The sequence below is a fragment of the Sminthopsis crassicaudata genome, chromosome 3, assembly GCF_048593235.1.
Source record: "Sminthopsis crassicaudata isolate SCR6 chromosome 3, ASM4859323v1, whole genome shotgun sequence".
Taxonomy (NCBI): Eukaryota; Metazoa; Chordata; class Mammalia; order Dasyuromorphia; family Dasyuridae; genus Sminthopsis; species Sminthopsis crassicaudata.
Genome location: NC_133619.1, coordinates 578,218,761 through 578,246,354, shown reverse-complemented (window position 1 = coordinate 578,246,354; position 27,594 = coordinate 578,218,761). Strand labels below are relative to the sequence as shown.

The following is a 27,594-nucleotide window of genomic DNA, read 5'->3' as shown; positions in this document are numbered from 1 at the left end:
TCACCTCCCCCCCCTCCAACCACCACCACACCCCCAAGCAAAGACCTGGCATTGAACTGCAAAGGCAAGGGAAGAGACAAATACGCTCGCCAGAGAAAGAATCCAAGGGCTGGCTCAGGCACCCTTGAAAAACGTTCCCCGTTTTTCTTTGCGTGTCTGGAAGGTAAGGGCAGTAAAGAGCCTACAAAACTGACGGTCTACGGGAGTGACTCACGTGTCCTGGCGATTTTAAAAATCATCCCAAAGAGTTACAATTAGCCACCCTCACTTCACCGCTCCGCATGCGTACACATACCCTCTCTCACACACATAGACAACACACGCGCGACCTCGCTCCCGATCCGAAGTTATCTCTTTCCCTTCTTTACTCTCAGTCACATCAAACAGTAACTTAGCGTCAGGTTCGGGTTAGCAATCTGTGCAAAGTGAGAAACATCAAGGAGATGCCCGACCGAGGCAGGAAAGAGAGCGAGCATCCCAGCGCAAGCCCTGCGCTACAGCCGGGACATAGAAAAAGACTGCCAACTGGCTGCCGCATCAACAGGCAACGCACCCCAAAGGGCCACCCAGCCCCTAGGGCTCCCACGCCCCCAACTCCGAATCCTTCGGCCAGCGACTCCGCCAAGGAAGCATCCTCTAAAGGTCAAAGGTCTAGCGGCTTCCATTTGCCAAATTTTGGGAATTAGAGAGAAGCAGGTCGGAGGACGCGGGGACATCAAGGAAGTTTGTAATTCCCGGTCTAAAAGAAGACACCCCACAAAGGAGTAGTGGCCCTCACCCTTTCTCCCCATCCGGATTTCCCGACCCCAACACCCACCCAAACGCTTCAAAGTCACCAGAGCAAAGCGACAAAGCATGCTCCTAGCTTTAAGTAACCTTAAGCGCCCCCCCACACACACACTCATAAACACGCGCGCGCACACACAACCCACGCGCGCAGGACACGCGAAGCTTGGGCACTGCGCAAAACTTGTACATATTTGTACGAAGGGAGTCTCTTACCTGTCCCTGGGGATGCCACTCCCCCACCCCCACCGCTTCTCGCGGCCCCCTCCTTTCCGGTGGGTGCCCTGCGCCTGCCCCCTCTCTGAAGCGCTTCTCACCGCCTGCCCCTAGGCGTGAGGACTGGCTGCCTGGCGGCGGCGGCGGAGACACAGACAGCGGCAGGGCAGCGGCTGCAGAGGCAGCGGCGGCGGCGGCGGCGGCAGCGGCAGCAGCAGCCCCAGCAGCCCCAGCAGCCCCGACCGGCGTCAGTCAGGCTGGAGCCTCGAAGCCTCATCGCCCGTATTAGTGCGCCGACCTGGAAAGCGGCCAGAGATCCTTTCTAGCTGCGTCCCGCCCCCGCCCCCGCCGAGGCTAGGCGAGCTCGGTGCCCGCGCCCGCGGGGGATCCCGGAGGAGATGTAGGAGAGGCAGCACGGGAAGAGGAGGCCTGACGGATCGGTGGGGGACTGCCTGCCTGGCGGGGAAACAACAATAATAACAAGGAGCTAGCTCAATTTCAAACCCTACCCCAGGCTGCTTGTGCACGTGTTCCGAAATCAAGGGGAGCAATAGACTGTCGGGGGCGGGAGCTAGGGAAGGGGGGACCGGGTGGCGGGTGCGCCTAAAGAGGCTTTTCGCAATCCTGGTCCCTCTTCTTCTCACTTCGCCACCTCATCAATGTGCCATCAGCGGGACTGGCTCTGTCCTCGTCTGGGTCCAAATCAGACCTATTCGGGGTGTTAACTCTTATCCACAATCCATCCGGAGGAAATAGTAGTGCGATCCCAGAATCCCTCATCTGTAGTTCTAACCAACCCCAGTCTCTCCCTCCTTTCCCTCGTATCTCTTTGTTCTTTCTACTTGGAACCCAAGATAAACGGGGAGATTATTTATCAACAAATAGTCAGTACTGGAAAAACACATTCACTTGGGAACCACAGGGTCTCTGGTGCTTAACTGTTCTTTTCTCCGACTCATTCCTGTTAGTTGCCTTTGGTTCTTGGGTTTTTCAAAGAAAAGTAGAGTAGTAATGCACCAGAAAGAGAATCATCCCCTACTCCAAACTGATTTGCATTGGCGCAAGCAAAAAAACCCTAATCACTCTGAGTGTTGTGCTGTGGTTACAACTAGTCATATAATTATGCGGATTTGAGATTTCTCTTAAATGTATTTACTAACAGACTGGCATATAATATGTAATACTACCTAATCTAATAAAGCTACAACCTTATATGCACTCTGGCTGTGTTAATGTACAACCCGAGCGCTCTGCAACTGATCTCTTCAAACTCATAACCTGCCGCCTAGAACCGTAACCTGCATGATATATCAGGAATGAGGATACATTTTGCTGGCCCACTCCATTTTAATTGAAGTTAATAAGGCCCTTCTCATTGAAAGCATGTTTGAGGGCGTTGGTAATGAGAATTAGGATTCACTGCAAAAAGCTAGTTAACTTGTGTCTAATCTGAGTAGAAATTACAGAATCATGGTGGAATCTTAAGAGTGGAAAAAACTTTTGCAGCTGTCAAAAAATCCCTACTATAACACCATACAAATGGGCTTCTAGTATCTGCTTAAGGATCTACAACCAAAGAGAACCTATTTCCTCCAGAGACAGCCCATTCAACTTTTGAACAGCTTAATTTTTAGGGATTTTTTTTCACCCTGACATAAAAGTTGTTGATTTCTTAAAAAGACCTGAATTCAAGTATCCATCTCTGATACATACTGATTAAGTGATGTAAGGAAAGGTATTGAACTTCTCGGTACCCAAGACAACTCTGTAAGATTATCTAAATCACTATTAGCATTAGATGAAGGAATTTTTTTTTAAATGAAGTTTCCTACATGAAAAAAAATCATTAATCTCTACCACCCCAAAGACTCAACACAATACATTTTTGACAATTTGTTCATATTTACTAACAATAAGAGATGGATTCTCTACTGATGATAAGATTCTCCAGAAGCTTTTATTCTTCAATTGCATCAGTTATGTCCTATTCTTACATCCCTATTTGGGATTTTCTTGACAAAGATATTGGCACTTTCTTTCCTAGCTCACTTACAGATAAGGACGTGAAACAAACAGGGTTAAGTGACTTGCCCAGTCATACAGCTTGTAAGTGTCTGAGACCAGATTTGAACTCTCCAAATGCTGTTAGTAAATAGCATGGTAGGAACTGCATTGAGCTCAGCTACACTGATAAATCCCCTTGGTGAACTCTATAATTTTCAAAAGAGATCAGTTTAAATGTTTCCACTACAAACACAAAAAGGGTGAAAAAAAGCCTATTCCTAATATTATAAGATCATAGGTTTAGTGCTTGATCAGACCTAAGAAATCATCCAACCCTCTATCATTTTATGGATGAAAAAACTGAGATTCCAAAAGGTTGACCTTCCAAGGTCACCAAATTAGTAAGAGGGTGGGGGAACTAAGATTTGAACCAAGGTCCTTTCAACTCCAAATCCAGAACACTTTCCATCATGCCAAGATGCTTATAATACATTGTAGAGTTAACAAGTTCATTGAGTTAGTCCATGATTATACCAATCTTGGGTGTATATTAAAAATAGAATAACAGAAACCAGAACTGAGAAGGGATATCAAGCAAGTTTGTAGTTGGGGAACTGAATGGTGACACCAAGCTGTATATTTTAATGGATATTCTTTTCAAATATGCAATATTGAAAACCATGATCTCTGAAGAATCAACACCATAGGCAACCCAAAAAGCAATGGAAAGATATGTTGTGGGTGAATTGCAATGTGTTCCCAGTAAAGGAGAAATGACTTAACAAAGGTCATGTGATAGCAGAAAGGAAATTGTTCTTATCATATGATAAAGATGAAAAATAAGAGATGGATAATGAAATCCTACACTGGCATATTCAAGATAGGGAAAAAGTATGAATTAATGGATAGATGAATAAAAAAATGTAAAATACACTGACAAATGCTTAGGTTGTGTCAGGGGCAGTGCTAAATATTGGGGATGTAAATGTGAAAGTGAGACAATTTTCACATTCAAGGTTAGTGAAAGCCTCTAGGACACTGGATGAATCCTTTGTGAAGAACAAAAATCATACTTGCTGGAAACAGATGTGGAGGAACTGTAATCAAAACTGGATAAAGTAATGTCCAATCTGAGATCACAAAGCCATCCAAATATTTAGATATAATATGCCTGCTGGTCCTTATTACCCTAGAAATGGGTTGTACTTTCTTCCCACTAAGAGATATGGTTCATCAAATTGTACCTGTTATGTATCAGAAAGAAAACTGCTTCAACTTTGCTTCTATGGCAGTAAATATCTTCTGATTTCTAAATGCTGTAACATTCTTAACAAATTCTTGCTTTCAATTTGAGTGCCCATTTTCCCTGTTCCCAAGAGTTGCTAAAACTTCACATCACTCAGGTGTTAAAAATGCAGCAGAATTCAGTCCAACTATTCTTCCAATAAGTAAAAGACAGAAAACAAAGAGCTAAGATATTCATAACAATATTCTAGAATAAAGATATTCTGTTGTGGCAAAAAACACGAAAACAAAAACTTGTCCATAAAATACCCAAAGTTGGTAGATGGAAAGGTCCAAACTATACTATATCAGAGAACAGAATATTATTATTCACTAAGAAAAAATGAATATGAGAAATTAATAGAAATGTGGAAAGATTTGTAGGGACCAATGTGAATGAGATAAGGAAAACCAGAGTTACAATGCATATCCTGTGGTACAATAAATCAGCACTAGCTCTAGAGTTAAGAGAATGGATTTAAATATTTCTCCCCCCAATGTTTACCACCCATATGACTTTCAGATATTCACTTAATCTCCATGAATTTCAGGTTCTATATATGTAAAACCAGGAAATTTGGCTAGGTGGCCCCTGAGTTCCCTTCCATCTCTATATCTATGATTTTATGACTACAAAAAATAAAATATAAGATCTCTAAAAGGAAAGAGTCGAAGTAATTAAAAAGCCAACAAAAGTTCTACAGGATGGATCACAAAGTGTACCTACTTCTTCTGAGGAGAAGGGGGAGGGAGAACTACTAAGGTAGAATGTCAAATATATTTTTTGGCTAAAGTCACTCGGTCAGTTGTTTTTGCACAAATATTTTTTTTTTCTGGAAGGATTCAAGGATGGGGAAATGGAGAGTAATATATCTAGAAATGATTATTATACAAAAGGAAAAAAGATATGAAAATTTTTTTCAAATTAGGTTTGATTTCACAACATTGAATAAATGTAAACTGACCAAGAACTCAAGGTTAAAAGTAGTGAAAGGACCACTCTGGTTTAGTTTTAAGATTTTAAATAAAAAGTATTAAATTACATTTTAATTTTCATCTTATGTGGACAAAATGAACATAGGACTTCAAGCTAAGAAAATATAAACTCTGGGGGGTAGTATCTACTTGTGATTTTGGCACAAATTCTTTACGTTCTCAGAATTCTTTCATCATCTAGCAGGACCTGGATTTACAAATTCTTTGAGTGCTCACAGCCTGCTTTTTCTGTATACTCCCTGTTTCCTTACTGGTAAATATTTGTCCTTACAGATATGATCCTTACCCCCTTTTAGAAGTTAGCCTCTATTCACTATTCCCCTCCAATCATTATTTATACAGATAGAATGTATTTAAAATACACTGAGATATGCTTAGAAGGGAACTAGGAAATTCCACATTCAGGCCAAAAGGTTCAGTATGCAGAGGCTACTAAGGGTAGTCTAGTATGCTTTTTGCACTAGCAATGGCTATCCTTCATTATTCATTTTATAAATTAGCCAAACTTTTTTGCTTCACCTTTTCACTCTATTTCTTATTTTTAAAGTCATCTACTTACTAGCCAAAGACAGGAAAATGTAAGCAAAAATAAAGATGAAGCTCAAAATAATTACATTTTGCCATTTTTTGCCAATTCTATCCACTGCTTTCTGATGACTCTTTTTACTCATTGCCAAAGTCAAAAATTTTTTTTTAAATTGACTGAGTAATGAGTACTCAAAATTATAAAACCACAAAATGAAATATATTTGACTTTGCTACCAAATAGGCCAGTTCGATACACTTGCCAAGTGTATAACACAGGGCCCCGTTGAGCTATAAGAACTATAATAATCAGTAGTAGTAGTAGTAGTAGTAGTAGTAGTAGTAGTAGTAGTAGTAATAGCAGTAGTATAAAATGTTTTAGTTTCTTTGATCTAACACCTTAAATCCCTGCAAAGCTTTAGATAAATATGTACTAAGAATATTTACACTCATATAGTTCTCCTTTCTCTATTCCCCAACACTAACCCAATAACCAAATTTCACAGAATCATAGAACTTCAGAGTTAGAAGAAAGCTCAGCAATTTTTTTTATCTTGGCATCTCCAGTTCCTAGCTGAGTGCTTGGCACAGGGCAAGATCAGAGAACTTGTAGATTTAGGACTGAAAAGAAATTTAGAGGTCGTTTAGTCCAATCTCCTCATTTTAACAGCCCAAGTTAATCTACTACCTTTAAAAAAATCCCCAAAAAGTAAACCTCCAGCCTCTGCTTTTTCCAATAAGGGCAACACTACTACCTTCCAGGGCTACCTTCACCACTGTTGAAAAGCTCTAATTATTAGAAAAAAATTTTGAAACATCAAGTTTATGCCTTTGTCCTAACTCTCCTGCTTTTCCTCCCTTTTCCTCCCTTCTTCTTTTGAAAACAGTCATCACAAAAAGACCATAATAACAGCCCACAATGGGATCCCTGGTCTCAAGAATCTTATAATCTGATTTGGGAGATAATGTGTATGTAAAAAGAAAAATAAGTATAATTAAATAAGAAGAGGGAAAGGCATTAAGGGAAAAGGCTATCCAGCAGGCAGCATCTAAGAAAGAGGAAAGACGTTCTAGGTATGGAATAAAGTGACTCAAGTTCATAGCAGTGTTCATAGTATTCATAATAGAAAAGAGGGAGTATAACAGTGAACAAAGTATTAGAATTGTAGTCAAAGGACCTTGGTTTGAGTCATAGCTTCAATACTTCCTTATTGTATGACCCAGACAAATGATACCTTCTATGAGTCTCATTCCTTATCTTTAAAATAGGAACAATAACATTTGCTCTTTCAATCTCACAATGTTGTTGCAGAAGTAACTGCTAAATTTATTATTTTTTTTTTTAAAAAAGAAGACATTGTTTATTTAATATCTGAAATTGCATATGCAATCCTCCCTCTCCCCCTATTTTCTTGTATGTAGAAATTTTTGTTACTTCTCAGATTGGCTAAGATGACAGGAAAAGATAATTATTGATAAATGTTGAAAGGAATTTGGGGAAACTGGGACACTAATACATTGTTGGTGGAACATGAACGGATCCAATATTCTGAAGAGCAATTTGGAACTAATCTCAAAGAATTATCAAATTGTGAATACCCTTTGACCCATCAGTGTTTCTACTGGGCTTATGTCCCAAAGAGATCTTAAAGGAAAGAAAGGGCCCCACATGTGCAAAAATGTTTGTGGCAGGCCTTTTTGTAGTGGTGAGAAACTGGAAACTGAGTGGATGCTCATCAGTTGGAGAATGGCTGAATGAATTATGGTATATAAATGTTATGGAATATTATTGTTTTGTAAGAAACAGTCAGCAGGATGATTTCAGAAAGGCTTGGGGAGACTTACATGAACTGATGCTGAGTGAAATGAGCAGAACCATTATATACAGCAACAGCAATATTATATGATGATCGATTCTGATGGACATGGCTCTCTTCAAAATTGAGATGATTTAGTGATGAAGAGAGCCATCTACATCCAGAGAGAGGACTGTGGGAACTAAGTGGGGTTTATAACATAGCATTCTCACTCATTTTGTTGATGTTTGCTATATGATGATCAATTCTGATGGACGTGGCCCTCTTCAACAATGAGATGAACCAAATCAGTTCCAATAGAGCAGTAATGAACTGAACCAGCTACACCCAGCAAAAGAACTCTGGGAGATGACTATGAACCATTACATAGAATTCCCAATACCCCTATTTTTGTTTGTCTGCATTTTGGATTTCATTCACAGGCTAACTGTATACTATTTCAAAGTCTGATTCTTTTTGTATGGCAAAACAACTGTTTGGACATGTATACATATGTTGTATATAACTTATATTTTAACATATTTAACTTGTATTGGTCAACCTGCCATCTGGGGGAAAGGGTGGGGGGAAGGAGGAGAAATATGGGAACAAAAGGATTTGCAGTTGTTAATGCTGAAAAATTACCCATGCATATATCTTGTAAATAAAAAGCTATAATAAAAAAAGCTTTAATAAAGAAAAAACAAAAAAAATAAGGGGACTCAAGCTAATTCCAATAGATTTAGATGGAGCAAATCATCTTCATTGAAAAAGAGGACTGTCAGAACTGAATGTGGATCACAACATAGTTTTTTCATCTTTTTGTTGTTGTTGTTCACCTGTTTCTTATTCTTTTTCTCATTTTTTCCTTTTTGATCAGATTTTTCTTGTGCAATACGATAAATGTGGGAATATGCATAGAAGAATTATATATGTTTAACAGGTTATCTGCTATCTAAGAGAAGGGGTGGGATGAGTATATGATTGTGATGGAACACTATTGCACTATAAAAAATTGGAGGGAAATGAGTTTACCTAAAAGTAGATAATTTTGATGTATAGATACATACATAGTAAATAAAGCTGTATAGATAGGCTTTGACCAGATATTAAAAGGATTTCATAACATAGATTCAGAACTGGAAATTACCTCAGAGGCCAGCAAATCCGACCCCCTCATTTTCCAGATAAGGAGCTGAAGTCTAGAGATGTAAGTATTGGTTTTCTTTTTCCAAAGTTAATTTTCCTTCCACTCTCCTACCCTGTTTCCTAAAAAAAAAAGATAACTCTGCTTAACATGGATATGATTCAAACTCTGATGTTCTATCAACTAAGCTACCAAGCTTTGTTTTATGGGCAATAGAGAAGTATTAAAAATGTCTGAGGCAGAATCAGAGCAGTGACTGAAAATCATATCTGTAAGTACATCTGCAAAGAGGTGTTTTTTTTTTTAAAAGAATAATCTAGAAGGAGGGATAGCTAAGTGGTACAGTAGATAGAATATGAGGCCTGGAGTCAGGAAGATGAGCTTTACTGAGTTCAAATGGGACTTCAGACACTTACTAGTTTGTAACCCTAGGCAAGTCACTTAACCCTGCTTGCCTTAGTTCTTCATCTGGGAAAAAAAAATGGAGAAGGAAATAGCAAACCACTTAAATATCTTTGCCAAGGAAATCCCAAATGGGGTCAAAAAGAGTCAGACAAGACTGAACAACAACAACTATAAAATGAAAAGAGATTGGAAGCAGGGATCAATGAATAAAACATTACAAGGCGTTGGCAGGATGTATTAAAAGATACTAAGGTGGTGATCGTAGCGATGAGAAGAAACCACAGATTTTAAAGACATTAAAAAAAGAATAATATACAAGATTTGGCAGACTGCCCAGTTCTATGAACAAATATTGGAGGTGAGGCTGGAGAAAAGGGAAGAAATAGGACGAATGATTCTAAGACTTCAAGTCAAGGTAATTGGAAGAATAATATTACATTGACAGAAATAGGGAATATAGGAGGAATAACTGATTTGGAGACAAAAATAATGAATCCTAAGTCTAAATCCTATGATCTACTTAAAATTCAATTTTAGATATGTTGGGTTTAAGGTGACAGAGGGATACAAAGATAGAAATATCTAACAGGTAGTTAGAGAAGTGAGAATATGGACTTTTCACTATAGACAAGGGAGGGACTAATACTGGGATATATATTGAGATTTATTTGTATAGAGGTGATATTTGAAGCGAGTATTCTGAGATTTCATAGGAAGCAATTGTAGTTAGAGAAAAAAGATTCAAGACCTGATTTTTAAGATACAAAAAAAAGTAGTCAGCCAAAAGTCTACCATAGAAAAACAGTGGCATAAAGAGAATATTCAACACATTCTCTACACCAGAAACTTTGCACCAAAGAAAGTCATGACTAACCCTAAGCCTCTGGCTAAGGAGTTTTCACATTGTTAGAGGAGGCTTTGATGAGAATCTAATTAATCCAGAACAGAAGGTTATGACTGTTGGACATCAAGTTATTCCATAGGATGATATGGCCTGCTTACCACTGTTACAAAACCTGTTTGTTATAGATGTTCTTGTTTTATAGGACACAAACAAATTTGAGACCTCTGAACATGAAAATAAATTCTACATTAACTCAGGATATGCCAGTGCAGCTTATAAAGTTCTGGAAACATATCATTCCTTCATTCATATTGTACATTCAGGCTTCTGAAGTTGTCACTTACGTGTGTAAGCTGATTGGAGATAACGTGAAAGTAGAGCAAACTGAATTAAAAAAAAAAAAAAAAAGCTTAAAGCCAAGCTTTTCTTGGTGATATTTAAGAGGTTAATCTTAGTGATAATTTTTGGTAATCTTTCTCTTGTTTGAATCAAGTTATTAAGCTTTTAGAAACCACAAAATTATGACAATTTAAAAGCATTCTGCGTTGAAAACTAACATTTTATTTGCTCATACAGAATTTATTGTAAGCTTATTGTTAAACTATAACAATGTTTAAAATTATTTTAGCTCTTTAAACATTTTCAAAATTAACATTAAAATTTTTGATACCAAAGTAATAGTCAAATGACAATAAATTCATTAAATCCAAACCATATGTTCTGCTTTTGTTTGATGAGCCTGTTATGGACCTGATGGGGAAGTGAAGATGGAGTCCACCTAGGCATGGAATTGAGTAAATGAGAAGGTAGGAATAAGTACAACATTTAACCTCTATAACAGGAATGGGATGAGGCTTTATGTAGAGTTGAATCAATAGAAGGTCAATATGTAGTAGAAGCATATTTGCTGGTTGAAAAGAAGACAAATCTAAAATAAAATCCATAAAAGTGAAATGCATGCTTGTCTTTTTTTTTTCTCTGATCATCCCCAGATAATTTTTTCTTCTTTTCCTGAGGACTCTTCCAAAAATTCTTCCTAAATTTCATTGCCTTACCCACCACTGGGGATCTGAAAAACTCATCTACATATCTCATAGCATGCTACAAAAGGCCATACTCTGGCTTATATCATATATTTCTTGTCAGTTTAAGTCTTTACATTCATTGTTTATATTCAGTGATCAATCTCAAGGAAAGAAAGCAAAGAATAGAGATTGAGAATAGACAGACATTCATGCATGCTCCTAAAAGGGGAATTTGGTCAAAAGTGCTTTGAAAAGTAGTGGGAGCTGTACTGGGTTTGGTGTCAGAGGCCCTGAATTTGAATGACATCTCTGTCACTTACCTTCTATGTGATTGAATGTTATCCTTCTTGCCCCTACCCACCCATCTCTGAGTCTCAAATTTCTCATGTGTAGAATGAGGGGATTGAATTAGATAATCTCTAACTTCCTTCCTAATTCTGGATCCCAACTTACATCAATTTGTGGAAATTAGTTCTCATTCCCTAATTTATTTTTGCTTAAAATAGGCTTGCTTTGTTTTTAATTAGGTTTGGCTAAATGGTTAAACTGGTTGCATTTAGAACAATGATCCCTATTTTGGGGGAGTTGAAAATCATAGTCTGATTTTCTGACATCCAGTAACCAGCAGAACTTCCTCTTTACTCCAACACTGGTTTTTGGTACACTCCTCCCCCAAAATATGATTTTTAAGATTTTAGAGAATTAAGGGGGACTCTGGAGAATTTTTCAATATGGCTTGATAGAGGTCATATCACTGTGGTGTCCAGTTGCAAATTAAAGGTTACAACGTTAAACACACTCAATTTAAAATTTTTGCCCTTGACCCAAATAGGTAAGGAAAAATTTCCCCTTCAGATTAACAGCACTGGCTAAAGTTTAAAAGTACCACCCCCTTTCTTTTTTGTTGACTAGCTGGGAAGCAGACAGATTTATGTTTCACATTGCTAACAATCTGAGTGAAGAATAGAATTCTGCTCTTTAACCACTCACTAAACTCCTTCCTAGCTTCATGGACACTGGTAAAACTTATCAGACCTTTTTATCACAAAAGGTTCTTTTGAAAGCCATCTATCTCCTTGTCAGGGATAAGTTAGGCAGCATAACACTGTTACTTTTAAATGCCACTGGAATGATATTCAAGTCACTTGAAATGGTGAAGCAGCAAGCAAGTTTTTAAAGAAAAATATGTATATTCCCAGTGGTTTCACAACATGAAGACAATGAAATCTAAACATTTTTCTTCTTTGCTAACTCTCTTCCATTCTAACATCACAGAATGAGTGATAATTCTATTTTTGCTTTCTTTAATGAAAATGGTTCAGCAGGGGAGAAAATCAGAACCTGACTTTTTTGCTTTTCCTTTTCTGTAAAAGGCTAATTTTGTATATTAAATATAGGAAAACTTTTTCAATTGAGCAGAGTTCAATATGTTACTATATACTGAAGTAACATATTCTATTTATACAACATATCATATTTTCACATACATTATAAAAGCTAACATTTATATAATGCTTTAATATTTGCAAAGGATGTTATAAATATTATCTCATTTTCCCCTCAATATCAATGTCAAAAATTTTTATTAAGTATTTAATATGTGCCAGGTACTGTCCTAAGCATTTATAACAATCCTGGAAAGTAAATGGTATTATGATCCTTCTTTTACAGATTAAGAAATCCAGGCAGAAGGATATTACCCAGAGTCTCTCAGCTATTAGCAACTGCAATAGGATTTGAACTCAAGTCTCCTGGTTCTGACTCCTAGTTCAGTACTTTACCCAGCTGTCTCATTATCCCATTTGACACCAATTACAACTGTATAAGAGAGACAAAACATTTATTATTATTCTCACTAAAGAAATAAATTGAGTTTCATGAAGACTGTTTTGCTCAAAAGTCATATTATTCGTAAATAGAAGAATTTTAATTAGAATCCAGATTTCCTAATTCTTAAATAACACCCAGTCCACTATGTTCTGTTGCCTTTAAAATAAAAGACAGTATGCTAAAGCAGTTAAATTAGTTTGAAGCAAATATTTCTTTAATATTTTCCCTTGGATAAAAATAGAATTGATTTTACATTACTATTTGGGCTTATCTTTTATTAAATAAAATGAGCAATTTATAATGGACAAAAAATAAACAACCAAAGAGGGAAAAGGTTTCATTGGTGTTGAGAATCTGTGATTGTGCAATGTACCAACTCAGTGAATGTGCAAGTCTCATAGAAGGTCATAATAATTTGTAAAGAGTTGAGGTCTAACATTTTAAATTCAATTCAGTGTCTCATTGCATAATACATTAGTGGGAAGAGAAAGGTAACCATAGTTGAAAACATTATTGGGCCAAAATCTCGTACTACCTAATTCTGTGGTTGAGTGAGAATCTGGCTCAGTCTGATTAGGGCATGAATTTGGCAGAATCAAGCAATACATCTTTTATTTTAAGAAAGACAAGTTGGGCACTTACTGAATACTTAGTGTGATGATTCCTCAACTTAAGTCACAGTTCCCCCGTTATGTTGCCAAAAGATTGTATTTGGAAACACAAAACTTGTACTCATTTCAAAGGCTCATTTTTACCTTCGAGAGAGAGAGAGAGAGAGAGAGAGAGAGAGAGAGAGGAGAGAGAGAGAGAGAGAGAGAGAGAGAGAGAGAGAGAGAGAGAGAGAGAGAGAGAGAGAGAGAGAGAGACGGGGGGGGGAGAGAGGGAGAGAGAGAGGAGAGAGGGAGAGGGAGAGAGAGAGAGAGGAGAGAGAGAGAGGAGAGAGAGAGAGAGAGAGAGAGAGAGAGAGGAGAGAGAGAAGAGAGAGAGGAGAGAGAGAAAGGAGAGAGAGAGAGAGAGAGAGAGAGAGAGAGAGAGAAGGAGAGAGAGAGAGAGAGAGAGAGAGAGAGAGAGAGAGAGAGAGAGAGAGAGAGAGAGAAGAGAGAGAGAGAGAGAGAAGGAGAGAGTTGGAAGTGTGAAGTTGTAGGCAAGAGGTTCCATGGAAATCTCTTATTATCATAAGAATGAAGAGTAATAGCAGCAATAAGAGTAACAACAGCATTAGGAGTAGTAACAAAGAGAGTAACTGCAGAAAAGGAAATAGTTTTTGTTTCTTTTTTGTTTATCATTCTTTCTGCTTGTTCTTCCACTGGGAATCTGGAGATTCTGAGGATTACAGACTATCATGTAGTGTTATCATAGGAATTCTGTAGTGTTATTTAAGAAGAATAACAAAGATAGATTGGAACTCAGTTTATTTAGAGAAGTATGAAAGAAAAATGTTGAAATCAGACATAATTCATCACAAATAATGGAGGAAGTCATAAAAGGTGCTGAATTTTATAGTTATACATTGGACTAGTTTATTAACATTTATTTCAATTTTGTCATTATTTTATTTATGTGTTTTACTTGTGGACATAGAATATATTCATTATTTTGGGAATTTGTAAAATTTTTCAATGGTTTAAAAACACATTGCTGTTGTGCATCCTTCAGCCTGAATTCCCTAGGAATGAACTGCCACTAACACCCTTTTTAAGAATTCCATTAAAATATTCATCTTTTTCATGGAGTTTTCCCTTATCTCTTTTTAGCAGAAAGTGATCATTTCTTTTAATTTTCCCAGAGCACATTGTCTGGATCTTGCCTTTGTCATCATTACATCTATGTCTTTCCAACTTCATGAATACCTATTTTAACCCCATCAGAGTGGAGGTCCGGGTGAGGAGGAGGGAAACTTGTGCTTGTTTCCATCTTTGCATCCTTTGAAACAGTTAATAATTAACTTGTTGAATTTAATTCAACATGTGTATTTCAACAATAACTTCTGGACACAGATCCTCTTGAGCTGTCTTTGTCAGATCATAAGATTATAAGACAGATCATAAGAAAAGGGACGTTTTCATTTAGTTCAATTCCCCCCTGAGTCTCAGGAAGAAAATGATTGACTTATCTAAGATCATATAGATGTTAGTAGAACTCATTTTAGTTAATTAATTAGTGGAACACATGTTCTGATTCCAAGTTCATTTCTCTGCTTCACTTCATATTGAAATTTGAAATACTGTACTTTGAGTTAGCTAACAATGTGACAACTGAATGTAATAACTTAAAATCCAATTATTGGCAAAGGTCCTTCTAACTCTAAATCTTATGCTAAAGCAGTATCCTGAAGCATAAGGAAAAATTTTGGAGACAGGAATTAGTCATGGATTGTATGATGAAGAGATTTGCCTGAGAAAGATAGTGTACATGGAGAGGTAATGATAATGTTGGATAATAATCACTAATTTTCACATAATGTGAGAGGCATAATAAGAACCCAGAATGATCTTGGTCCCAATCTTGCCTTTGGTATGTACTGCTTGTGTGGTTGGCCAAATCACTCAATTTCTCACTGCTCTAGTTTACTCTCTAAGATTATTTGTAGAAGAGATATTGATCTACATTGGTGGAAATGCCTACAGCAAAGAAATAAAAAATCTGTTCCCTGTTCCCCATTCATTTAGTACTTTATTAGCTACAAAGTTCATTTCATCCATATTCTTATTTTGTTTCTTACAGCAACTCTGAAAGGTAGATAATGCAAGTGTTAATTATCCTAATTTTACAGATGAGTAAACTGAGGCTCAGAAAGATTAACCCAAAGTTACATAGCTAGTAGTTTTTAAGTTGTTCATTTTTTTCACTGCAATATAATTGTTTCTGCATGTTACAGCTAGTTACAAGGTTTATAGACAAAATTATCTAATGGTACAAGCCACAATAAAGCTTGTGCTGAGATTAGATGATGTCAAAACTGCATTTATGCCAAGTAATTTTTCAAGTGACTGGGCCTTTATGATGAAACTCTATTCACTTCTTAACAGGTAAAACATTAGAAAGTGACCAATACTCTTGAAGATACCTGGAAGTGTGGGTTAAGTATGGCACTACTTTAAAATGATTAACTTCTTTCTCTTAATTGGCAGGACATCCCTACTTAATTTTCATTATGGCTCTGTGACGTCTGCTTATCATTAGGAAGTCAGAATTTTAATTTTGGCTACTTTAGCTAGGACCACAGAAATGCTGATGGTTTGTGTAGAAATCCACACTTTATATCCTGCAACTTTCCTGAAGTTATTGTTTCAATTAAATTTTTAGATGTCACTGGATTTTAAATTATATTATAAAACAAGAATCATCAAAACTATTTGGTATTTGTTACAACATGGATTGTTCAGAACAGTACAAAAGATACAAAAGCAAATGAACAGAGTAGCACAGTATTCAATAAACCTACAGATTCCCAAAACTGGCGTAAGAAGTCACTATTCAATGAAAAATCTGGAAAAACTGGAAACTCATTTCTCAGAAATTAGGGATAGAAAAACAATTTTCACCATACTTTGAGACAATGGACATTTTCACCATGTCTCAGGATCTTAATCATCTTGAAATATAACATTATTTCTCTGCTCTACACCAGCTTTTCAGCTTCCTTCTGTGTTCTGTCTTCCCTCATTAGACTAAGCTCCTTAAGGGCAGATTCTGTCTTTCACTTTCATACTTATATCCCTAACACTTAGTATAATATGTGATACTTAGTAGGCACTTAATGTTTATTGCTAGACTGACATCTCAGTTCATATACCAAAATAATCTCCAAAGGGATGCATGATGTAAAGATAAAGTTCTTATCCTAAACAAATTAGAGGGGCAAGGCTCACTTGAGAGTGAGAAGGGTTGGGAAAAGAATCACCTTCATTTCTTTTTCTATTAGTGCTACTGATTTGCCCTGCAATAAGGAGATTGTACAGCATACAAAAGTTAGTGAAAGAGAAGGGAATAAGAAGCAGCTTTATCATTCACCTACATATTCATTGGCATAAGAAGCACAAATGCCATACTTATACTTACAGAGAAGATCTGGGATACTGTAATTAGGTAAAAAATAACTAAAAGACCCTTTTAAAACCATTCCTTCACTGTAGTTCATTGTCAATCCATTTTTAATGAGAATTGCTCTTGCTCTCTTATCTATCCATCCATCCACCTATTTTTTCTATCTATTTATCTACTATCATCTATCTTTGTTAATCATTTATTTATCTACTACCTAATATTTATCTACCTAATCTAATCTATCTTTCGAATCTGTCCCAGTTCTTGCTGCTGTATTTCTTTTGTAATTAATTATTTACCTAAAGTATCTTACTTTCCATGACCATTCAAATAGTGAATACCATTTGAGTTACCTAGTGGATATAAAGAACTTCACTTGCTACTGTTGCAGTTGCCACCCCCAAGAGAATGTGTGCCTTCAAAAGCCCTGATCTTCTGCCTTTTAAGAACTCCCACCCATGGTGTAACCCCTTCTGTCACCACACCTGAGAAGGTGCTTGTCAGATTGGTGGATTCCATTGTCCTTGAGGATCACAAGGCCACAATTTTAAAGCTTAAAAAAAAAAAAATAGGGCTCAAATCCAATATCTTTTTAGGGATGATAGAACCAAGAACCAGAAAGATGAAATGTTTTTTGTCCAAGGTCACATTTGAACCTGGCTCCCAGTTCCCAGATCAACAGACCACAAAGATGCCTCTGGATCCTTAGTCACTGAGAAGGGGAAGGTGAAAGAAGAAAAATAGTGGAAGACAAGGGAATAAGAAGCAGCTTATATCATTCACTTACATATTCTTTCACATAAGAAGCACAATTGTCATACTTATACTCACAAAGATATGGAATACCAGCAATTAAGTTAAAAAGACAATCTAAAAACTGTTTTGGCTATCTTTGTTGGAACTTGGTTTGTAATTTTCTTCCCCTGCAGAACCATTCTCCTTTTCCCACCCCTCTATATCTTAGAATGAAGAAACCTTAGAGACCATCCTAGACCTAACTAAAAAAGAATCCCCATTTCAATTGACCAATCTACCTTTATTTGAAGTCTTCTAATGAAGGAGACCCCACTGCCTTCAATCTGTTTATACTTCTGTCAAAATTTTATTTTTGAAGTATCTTCTTTCTAAGCTTTTTCCCCTGCCCCCATTTTTAAAGCTTTCCTGTCTATGAGAATAAACTCACATTTATGGCATTTTGCTGCTTACAAAGCACATTCTTTTTTTTTTTCCCCCAACTCTAAGGTAATTAAGTACAGGAAAAGATTTATGCTCCTTTAAAAAATCATCTTCAAATATGAATTTCTATTATTTGCTTTGGGGTTGGATAATAGCAGTGCAGCATAGTAGAAAAAAGAGAGAAATGGTTTCAGGAAGGTCTCAGGTTGGAATCTTCTCACACTAACTAACATGAAATTAGGCAAATCACATAAATCTATTTTTGTTTCCTTAGTTGTTAAAAGGGTATAACAAAATCTGTAGAACCAATTATAGGACTGTTGCAAAGAACCAAATGAAATGATATCCATAAAGCCATGAAGGTGATATAGCTCTACCAGCTATTATTCTGATTATTTGGATGGCTTTTGTATGTTCCTTAATTATATAAAATTCTGTAAGTTGATGAGAGGAATTGGTATTAAAATAAACTTTTTACATGTGTGTTATGTTCTACTTTTTTTACTGTTTATTTTTTTTTTTACTGTCTTGCATTCTCTTCTTTGACTATCTTAGCACCCAATATTACAAAATATAATTAATAACTTAAGACATTCAAGGAAAAGAGTACAAAATAGTAAGAAGAGGAGAGTAGGGATTGAAAACTACTTGAGATATGCTCAAAGGATTATCAACCATTTAAAATTTGGCTTGGTTTAATACAATATTTTTTATATCTTTAAGGTTTTTTTTTTTTTTTTTTTTTAGTTTTAAAAAATTCTTTATTTTTAATATTTTTTGAGTTCCAAATTTTTATTGTCTCTCCCAACTCTGCTTCATTCACTGAGAAGGGAAGCAATATATCAATTATACATGTGAAATCATGAAAAACATATTTCTCTATTAGCCATATTGTGCAAAAAAAAAAAAGCAAGAAAAATAAAGAAATCTATACTTTAGAGCTTGTCAGTTCTTTCTCTGGAGGTGGACATTTTCCATAATTTTCTTGGATCATTTTCATTTCTTTTCCTAATTTTTCCTCTATCACTCATTTCTTTCTTTAACTCTTCTAGGAATTGTTAGGCTTCTGTTCAGTCAGAGTTTGAGATTTGGTTATAGCTGCTTCCATAGTGTTGTTTTCTTCTGAGAGTGTCTTGGTCTTCCCTGCCATTGTAAGTCTTTTTTCTCTTTTCTGTCTATCCTATTTTTCTTTCTTTCTTTTTTTTTGTCTGTTCATTTTTCTAGCTAATTTCTTGATTTTAAACTTTTAACTTAAAGTTGGGCTTTGCTTATCTGGGAGTTGGGACTATTTTGTGCTGCTAGTTCTGAACTAGTTCCGAAAATCTGCAAGTTTTCAGTGCTTCCAAGGTGAAGTGATCTGGGGAGAGTGTGGTCACTACTCTTTACCCAGGAGGGGTCCTTGCTTGCCTGCAAATGCTGGTGTTCTTCATAGCCTTGGAAGGGTAACTAGGTCCCCTATTCTTCTGCAGTTACAAGTGCTAAGGTTCTGAAACTGTGACCCAGAACTGGCTATGGGTACTATAATTGCCAAACAGTGCCAGGCCCTGAATCCAGTGCCAGTATAGTCTCCTTTCTTACCAGATTTCTAACCCATTTATTCTCTTTGGGCTGAGAGCTCCTATAGCTGCTGTCTCCCCTGATGTAACTACCTCCAAGGCCCAGTGCTGCTGCTGCTGCTGCGTTCTGGTTAAGTCTCTACCACTGTCACAGACTTCTACCAACTTCCTAAATTGTCTCAGTCTGGGAAAATGTCTCCCCTGACCTTTTGTTGGCTCTGCCACTCCAAAATTCAGTTTGAAACATTGTTTTAAATTGTTTGTTTGCTGACTCTTTCCAATGAGATGATGGAAGCCAGTTCCAAAGATCTTGTGATGAAGAAGCCATCTACACCCAGAGAGAGGACTGTGGGAACTGAGTGTGGATCACAATGTAGCATTCTCATTCTTTTTATTGTGGTTTGCTTGCGTCTTGTTTTCTAAATTTTTTTTTTTCCTTTTTGATCTGATTTTTCTTGTGCAGCAAGATAATTGTATACTATGTATATATATATTGGATTTAACATGTTTAACATATATTGGGTTGCTTGACATCTAGGGGAGGGGAGGAGGGAAAAATTTGGAACACAAGGCTATGCAAAGGTCAATATTGAAAAATTGTCCATATATATGTTTTGAAAATGAAAAGCTTTAATTAAAAAAAAGTTGTTTGTTTGGAGAAGACTATTGGGAGGGTTTGGCTGGGTTGTCTTATCTTCCACCTAATTCCATCTAATACAGAATTTTTGCCTGGAAACTGGTCACCACATCTGAGTTCTTGAAGATTATCAGTGAAATAAGTTTGAAAGCCTTGGATTTTGATCCTATTTACAGTATATTTATCTGAGAGCTAACTTAGGTAAATGAAGTTAATAGCATCCATTGTGTCCTTACTATATGTGAGAGACCTTGTACTAAATGGTAGAGATAAAAAACAAAAACAACAAAACAGTTGTTTTTTCTCAAGGAGTTCAGTCTAATGGGAAAACAACATGTAAAGAACTATGGACAAAAATGATATGCATAGGATGAATTGGAGATAATCTTAGAGGGAAGGCACTAACATTAAGAGAAACCAGATGTACCAGTATCCCACAAACCAGGTGCAGACTAGTGATGGGCAGTGTTCTTAATATATTTATGGTACTGTTAGGCTCTCGGCATTCACTCCTCTATCTTGATGAGGTTCAGTGATGTAGGATGTGAATGAAAGATTTCAGTTGAGGGTCTCAATTTCATGTTCTAGCCAACAACATCCCACTCCTCAGAACAATCATATGTACAAAGAACCTGGATAATGAGTGAGACACTGAGCTATTCCCCCAAACAAAAACAGCTTTTAAACACCATTTTCTTTCAGCGTTGCTATATGATTATACAGGATAAAACTCAATTAACTCAGAAACAAAACTGTGAATAAACCTAAATGCTGTAGAGAACTAAAAGGTCTAAGATGGTGGGCACATATATGCTACAGCATCTCACCAGGGATGATTTGTAAGCAAGAAATGACATTAAAGTGATCATCTCAGAGATATATTTTAAGAAAAGAAGGTGTGCTAGTATGTAGCAAAATCAAGGGAAAATGGATAGTTTAAGTATTTTAAGATAAATGTTTAAGGGCATTAAGATAGGGATCTAGCATGTTAGGGAGCTTATGAAAAAGTTTTGAGGACACTGATGTAAGTTGCACAAGTTGAGGTTTGGATTAAATGAGCAGTACTGAATGAAGGAATCCCATTATCAAGTAAGACTGTAAGCATCCATTGAAGTACTAAAGGATACTGGCCAGCTCTTAGTTCCTTAAAAATATTAACAGATTAAATTTGTGTAGGAATCTATATTTAACCATAACATTTGGTAGATTATTATTATTATTTAGAACCTTCTAAACTGGATGGTTACTCTTAAAGGCTTCACGAAAGAAATGATTTATGAGTTACATCTTGAAAGAAAAAAGATGGCTTTGTAAGGGGAAAGTCTATTTTAGTAGGAATGATAATAGATGACTAATGTTTCCAGTGAATACCTGTTTCCTTTCCTAAGATGATGTGTTTTCTAGCTATTGGCCAATTTACAGGAGTGACAAATGAGTGAATGAGATAATTTTTTGTGGCATACTGGCAGCTGCTGGCACCAATTCTGCCACCTTCTTTTCTTCATCATTGTCCCACTTCATGGCTATTTCCCTCTTGTCTATTCTTGTAACCGGGGCTCTCAGGCCCCTCAGACTAGTCTCTGGCTAAAGAAAATCTTCCACTACAGTATATAATAAGGGCTGAAGTGTCTATATTTCAGAATTGCTCCTCTGATCTTTTTGTTTCTCTTCAAATCAAAATTCCTATTTTAACAATACTTAAGCAAGTCGTAAGGTAAATCTGAGTAAAACAATTAACATTAAAATGAGGTTTTACCTTCCTATGAATATTTGTGTTCTAAAGTGAAAATATTTAATTTGGGACAACCTCTTCCATTTAAAATGCAAACCTTTCCTTCAATTTGGCAACTTAATAAAGTCTTTATGTGAATTGAACAAAATCATTACAATATACAAAAAAAATAAGAAACAGTTGTATAAAAAAAAGAACTTATTAGAATTAAAAAATATATAAATATTACCTTTAATAAGAAAGTTAGTTTCCTCTCCTCTGCACTTTTCCCCTTTTATACATTAATAAATGATTTACTGATAAAACCTATTAATATATTTATCTGAAAAAACGATTGCACTTGTTTTAAATTTTAATGAAGTTATTTATATTCATAAAGTGAATTAAAATTAGAAATTAATTCATTTAAGCAGATGAAGAACCTATGAAAACTATTTGCTCACCATAAAATTAACAAGTTGGATCAAGATCATATACATTGATAAAAATATAAATTAAATGAAGGAGTACTCAATAAGCTCAGCAGCTACCTTTGTAGAACTGTAGAATTACTGATTTATTCTGGTTACACAGGCATTAAAGAACAATGCTGCTATTTTTGATTATTCAAAATTTTACATGATTCACAAATAGAGATTCAATCTGGATGAAAGATGAAGAGTATTAAACATAGCATAAGTGAAAGTAGGAGATGTCTTCATTTCGGCTTCTTCAGGAATTATTAGTAAATTAGATTTATAGACACATAATTCACTATTATTTGTTTTTATTACTTGGTTCAGGTAGTATTTTGAGTATATTATTTTTTACACAATGTAGACATCATGAGGCAGCTAGGTGGCCCAGTGGATAAAGGACTAGGCCTGAAGTTAGGAAAACTCATCTTGTTGAGCTGAAATCTGGCTTTAGACTTGTTGTGTGACTCTGGGCAAACCACTTACCCCTCTTTGCCTCAGTTTATTCAATGTATAAAATGAGCTGCAGAAGGAAATGGCAAACTAGTATTTTTGCGAGGAAAACCCCAATTAGGGCCATGAAGAATTGAACATGACTGAAAAAAGTCTTAATAACAAGAAGTTTGTTGTGATACAAGACAAGTTGAAGGAAATGTACAAACTTATAAAAAGTATATGAAAGAGTATATTAAAGTACAACACATCTTTCTGAGACGCAAGAAAAAATTCTTTTTGTCCACAGCTTGGAAGAACTGTCTAGGGAAAGTCAAAATATGTAGATATAGATTTTTTTTTTTTAAGAATGGAAACTGATATGCAAATTAGTAAAGCACAGAGAGTAGTAATTAGGGTGTTGTATGGATATAATATTCTAATGAAAGTTTTAAAAGGCTAAAGTAGTAGTCTTTTAAAATATATGTGATGTGAATATTGTTAAGTTACTAAAACTGAAGTTACTTTTACATTCAGGCAATTAAGATTATTGCAAATTTTATTTAGGGAAACCATTTTTTAAAGAATATTTAAAAATTATATTGATTTTTGTTTGAAATCTCTTGAAAATATAATTTATATTTAGCAAGAAAAATTCAGAGAAATTAAATGTAAAACTAATATTAATGAAAAATTTGAAGATAACTGTATAAATATGTATATATATATATTGGATTTAACATATATCTTAACATATTTAACCTGTATTGGACTACCTGCAATCTGGTGGAGGGGGTGGAAAGAGGGGAAAATTTGGAACAGAAGACTTTTCAAGGGTCAATGTTGAAAAATTACCTATGCATATGTTTTGTAAATAAAAAGCTTTAATAAAAATAAAATGAAAAATTTCCTCAAAAATACCCAAGCACTATAAAATAACACTTTGGAACAATTAAAAATCTACAAATTTCAAATTATCATAGCTTAGAACATGTGTTTCTTATATAACTCTTTTCTAAATGAACTTTTTTTTGAGGCTATTACCTTAAAAACAGAAGCCATTATGATGTCTAAAAGATAAGAGTTTCCAAATGAGAAAACTGAATCTTGTAACAAAATTTGGAAACTGATGCTTATAAAAATTCCTACTGAATTTGATTAAAGGTAAGATTTCAATAACCTTATCTAGTGAGACACTTTATACAAAATAGAAATAAAATTGTCATATTCTTGGAACAGAATTTTGACTATTAGTTTTTCTAACAAAAGTTATTCCACAAATCACTACTGATCAGAGAAATGCAAATTAAGACCACTCTGAGATACCACTACACACCTGTCAGATTGGCTAAGATGACAGGAACAAATAATGACAAATGTTGGAGGGGATGTGGGGAAATTGGGACACTAATACATTGCTGGTGGAGTTGTGAAAGAATCCAGCCATTCTGGAGAGCAATCTGGAATTATGCCCAAAAAGTTATCAAACTGTGCATACCCTTTGACCCAGCAGCGCTACTACTGGGATTATATCCCAAAGAAATACTAAAGAGCGGAAAGAGACATATATGTGCCAAAATGTTTGTGGCAGCTCTTTTTGTTGTAGCTAGAAACTGGAAGATGAATGGATGTCCATCAGTTGGAGAATGGTTGGGTAAATTGTGGTATATGAAGGTTATGGAATATTATTGCTCGGTAAGAAATGACCAGCAGGAGGAATATAGAGAGGCCTGGAGAGACTTAAATCAACTGATGCTGAGTGAAATGAGCAGAACCAGAAGATCACTGTACACTTCAACAACAATACTGTATGGGGATGTATTCTGATGGAAGTGGAAATCTTCAACATAAAGAAGATCCAACTCACTTCCAGTTGATCAATGATGGACAGGGGTAGCTGCACCCAGAGAAGAAACACTGGGAGGGGAATGAAAATTGTTAGCACTAATATCTGTCTGCCCAGGTTGCATGTACCTTCGGATTCTAATGTTTATTGTGCAACAAGAAAATGATATTCGCACACATGTATTGTACCTAGACTATATTGTAACACATGTAAAATGTATGGTATTGCCTGTCGTCGGGGGGAGGGAATAGTGGGAGGGGGGGTAATTTGGAAAAATGAATACAAGGGATAATATTATAAAATATATATATAATAATAATTAAAAAAAAAAAAAAAAAAAAAAAAAAAAAAAGTTATTCCTAAACACCACTTGCTACATTTCCAGTTATCTTTTAAATACAAAAAGGCATGATTAAAATCAGCTACATATAGGAAATCATTTTTGTATGTATGTATATATGTATATATATACACATATATATATATATATGAAAGTGAGCTGTGTCTAAACATTCACAATAGCAGCAAATACAAATTGAAAATGTCTTCTTAAAAAAAAAAAAAGGAGACAAGACCCATAGCTTTAGCTTAATTTTATTTAATATTTAATTTCAACTGAAAGAAATGGCAATTGTGTACATGAATATCTTCAATAATTGTAAATTACCTAATTTTTTTTTCGAGTGTTTACAAGTTTCCAGATACCAGTCAAATATTGAAGTCGTATAAAAAGTAGATCTTTGCCCATCTGTAGCCAGCTCCAAAATGGGACCAGCTTAGAACCTATAATTAAAAAAGAATTTAAAATAAATTGGCCTGAATAAGCACTAAAGGGAAAATCAATTTTAAAAGCCACACTAAAAGTCATCCAGTATCATAACTGACACGATCTTTCTATCCTATTTAAACATGACCAAAGTTTTTAAACATATTCATATTTAAGTCATATGAAATACAAAATCCAAAAAAAGAAAATAAAATTACAAAGTTTACCAGAATTTTAGCAGGGAAATACAGTTTTGGTTTACTAATGACAACTGACTACATAGTATCACAGAATACAGAGAACACTGGGTTTGGAGCTAGAAAACCTGAGTTGGAATCCTGCCTCAGTCACTTAAACTGTCAGTTCTTTAGCCCCCAATGTTTTCGTCTGTAAAATGAGATTGTATTAGGTGATATCTAACCTTCCTTCTAAATCTATATTTCATGAGGTAATTCATTAGATTAGTGGAGAAGCAATAATTATATCTAAAATAGTCAAAATACTATATAAGAAATCCACAAAAAACAATCTACGATACACTAATGAAACCTCAGTATTAATTCACATTTATAGTGTTTTAAGGATTTTCCTTACCACACTGCTATGATGGGGATTGCTGCCTTAACTCTGTAGATGAAGAAACTTCAGCTTGGGTTGGGTGAGGCCCTCCTGGCTAAAATGTGCAGCTACCAGATCATGAATGATGGTCTCTTCCATCTTCAAATCTCTTATGCTTTCCATGATATCCAATTATCAGGTTAGTTTATACCACAAATAATCTAATTTTCTGAAGTTGTGTAGCACATTCCACCCAAACTGTTAATAGGTCTATAGTTATAAATGTACAAAAACTGTTGACATTAAGTTAATTTTACTATCAGTATTCTTCCATGTTTAAAGTGTGTCTTCTTCCATCACTACGAACTTATTTTAGCAGTCTCTATAAAACTTAAGGAGGACAAAAAACTCTGAGCATATTAATCTCATTCCATAAAAGTAATTATGGGATGTGTACTATCATCTCTATTTTATAAATGAGAAAACCGAAGCACTTAAAATTAAAGTGTAATGCAATTAATTGTCTAAGGAATGTAAATGGATAAAGAAATTAATTTATGGGATCCCCTGCCACTCCTGAAAATCTTACTTATTGTCTAGGAGAAGGAAAATAGAAGTGGCAGGTACCTGAGCACAGCCTTCTCACTTGGTCAGGGAGAACAGACTCTGATTGAGTGGTATCTCAGGCTAAGAGAGGGCAGAAATAGTTCTAGCAGGCACATAAGCAGAAGGAGACATATTTGCCCACATGGCCAATGAGGGAAGTCTATGGGAAATGTTCATGATCACAGTCTCCTAATTAGAGAAGGGAAAAACTTCCTAAGCAATGGGACCTCCATGATCTAGCTCTGTAGTAGAGAAAGGAGATTTTTCTTGGATACCACTAGTCATGCAGATCACCTGTAGAGCAACTGCAAGGTGAAAGAGAACTGCCAATATGTCAGCCACTACCGGGCAATAAGGAGCTATAACAAAATGGGGAAGCACAAACCTGAACTAAGACTCCTACTACTATGCAATATTTGGTCACAATAAACTGTTTGCTGCTAAGTGGAGTCCAAAAGAGGGTCCTATATGTCTGCAAAAGACATTGGAAGATCCTGTTAGAATCGTAGGGATTCATCAGAATGCTGGTACACTGTGTTACTAACAATCCTTAGTCTTGTTCCTTTAGAAGGGAAACTATTATTTTCAGTGTTTTCTCTGTTTACAAACTTTTGTGAATTTTTTTGAATTTTATGTAGGGTAAAATACAGGATGTTCTACATTTGTTCTATGATCTTGAGTCCTTATGTGAAAACTGTGGACTCTTTACCTACATATGTGAAACACCAGATATGAGTTATATTTGGAAATTTCTCAGCAAAATTTCTGCATGGAGCCAGCATAGCCAAAGAAAAAAAAAGTCAGCCCTCTTGAGATCATACTGTCCATATGAGCTCAGAATAAGTTATATAAGTTACACAGTCATGGGTTACACTCTGTATTCACTTTTAATATATTTTGTATTGACTTATTTACGGATTTTTTC

General features: G+C 35.7%; 2 protein-coding genes across 8 annotated transcripts in view; both read right to left on the bottom strand.

Moving 5' to 3' along the window:
* The window catches only part of SMAD9 (SMAD family member 9), a 104,583-nt gene extending 102,779 nt beyond the window's left edge, over nt 1-1,804 (bottom strand). For 3 of the 7 annotated variants that reach the window (XM_074304888.1, XM_074304887.1, XM_074304894.1), the window contains exon 1: nt 1,512-1,800. The gene's annotated coding sequence lies outside the window, so the exon portion shown is untranslated. Of the gene's footprint in view, nt 1-1,002; nt 1,436-1,511 lie in introns of those variants that run through there. The other 4 variants (XM_074304889.1, XM_074304890.1, XM_074304893.1 and 1 more) reach the window with 2 other exon arrangements.
* Nucleotides 1,805-25,317: 23,513 nt separating this feature from the next.
* The window catches only part of ALG5 (ALG5 dolichyl-phosphate beta-glucosyltransferase), a 67,968-nt gene continuing 65,691 nt past the window's right edge, over nt 25,318-27,594 (bottom strand). The window contains exon 10 of the mRNA XM_074304885.1: nt 25,318-25,522. Within this exon, the coding sequence (XP_074160986.1) occupies nt 25,407-25,522 (116 nt within the window). The 3' untranslated portion in view covers nt 25,318-25,406. The remainder of the gene's footprint in view (nt 25,523-27,594) is intronic.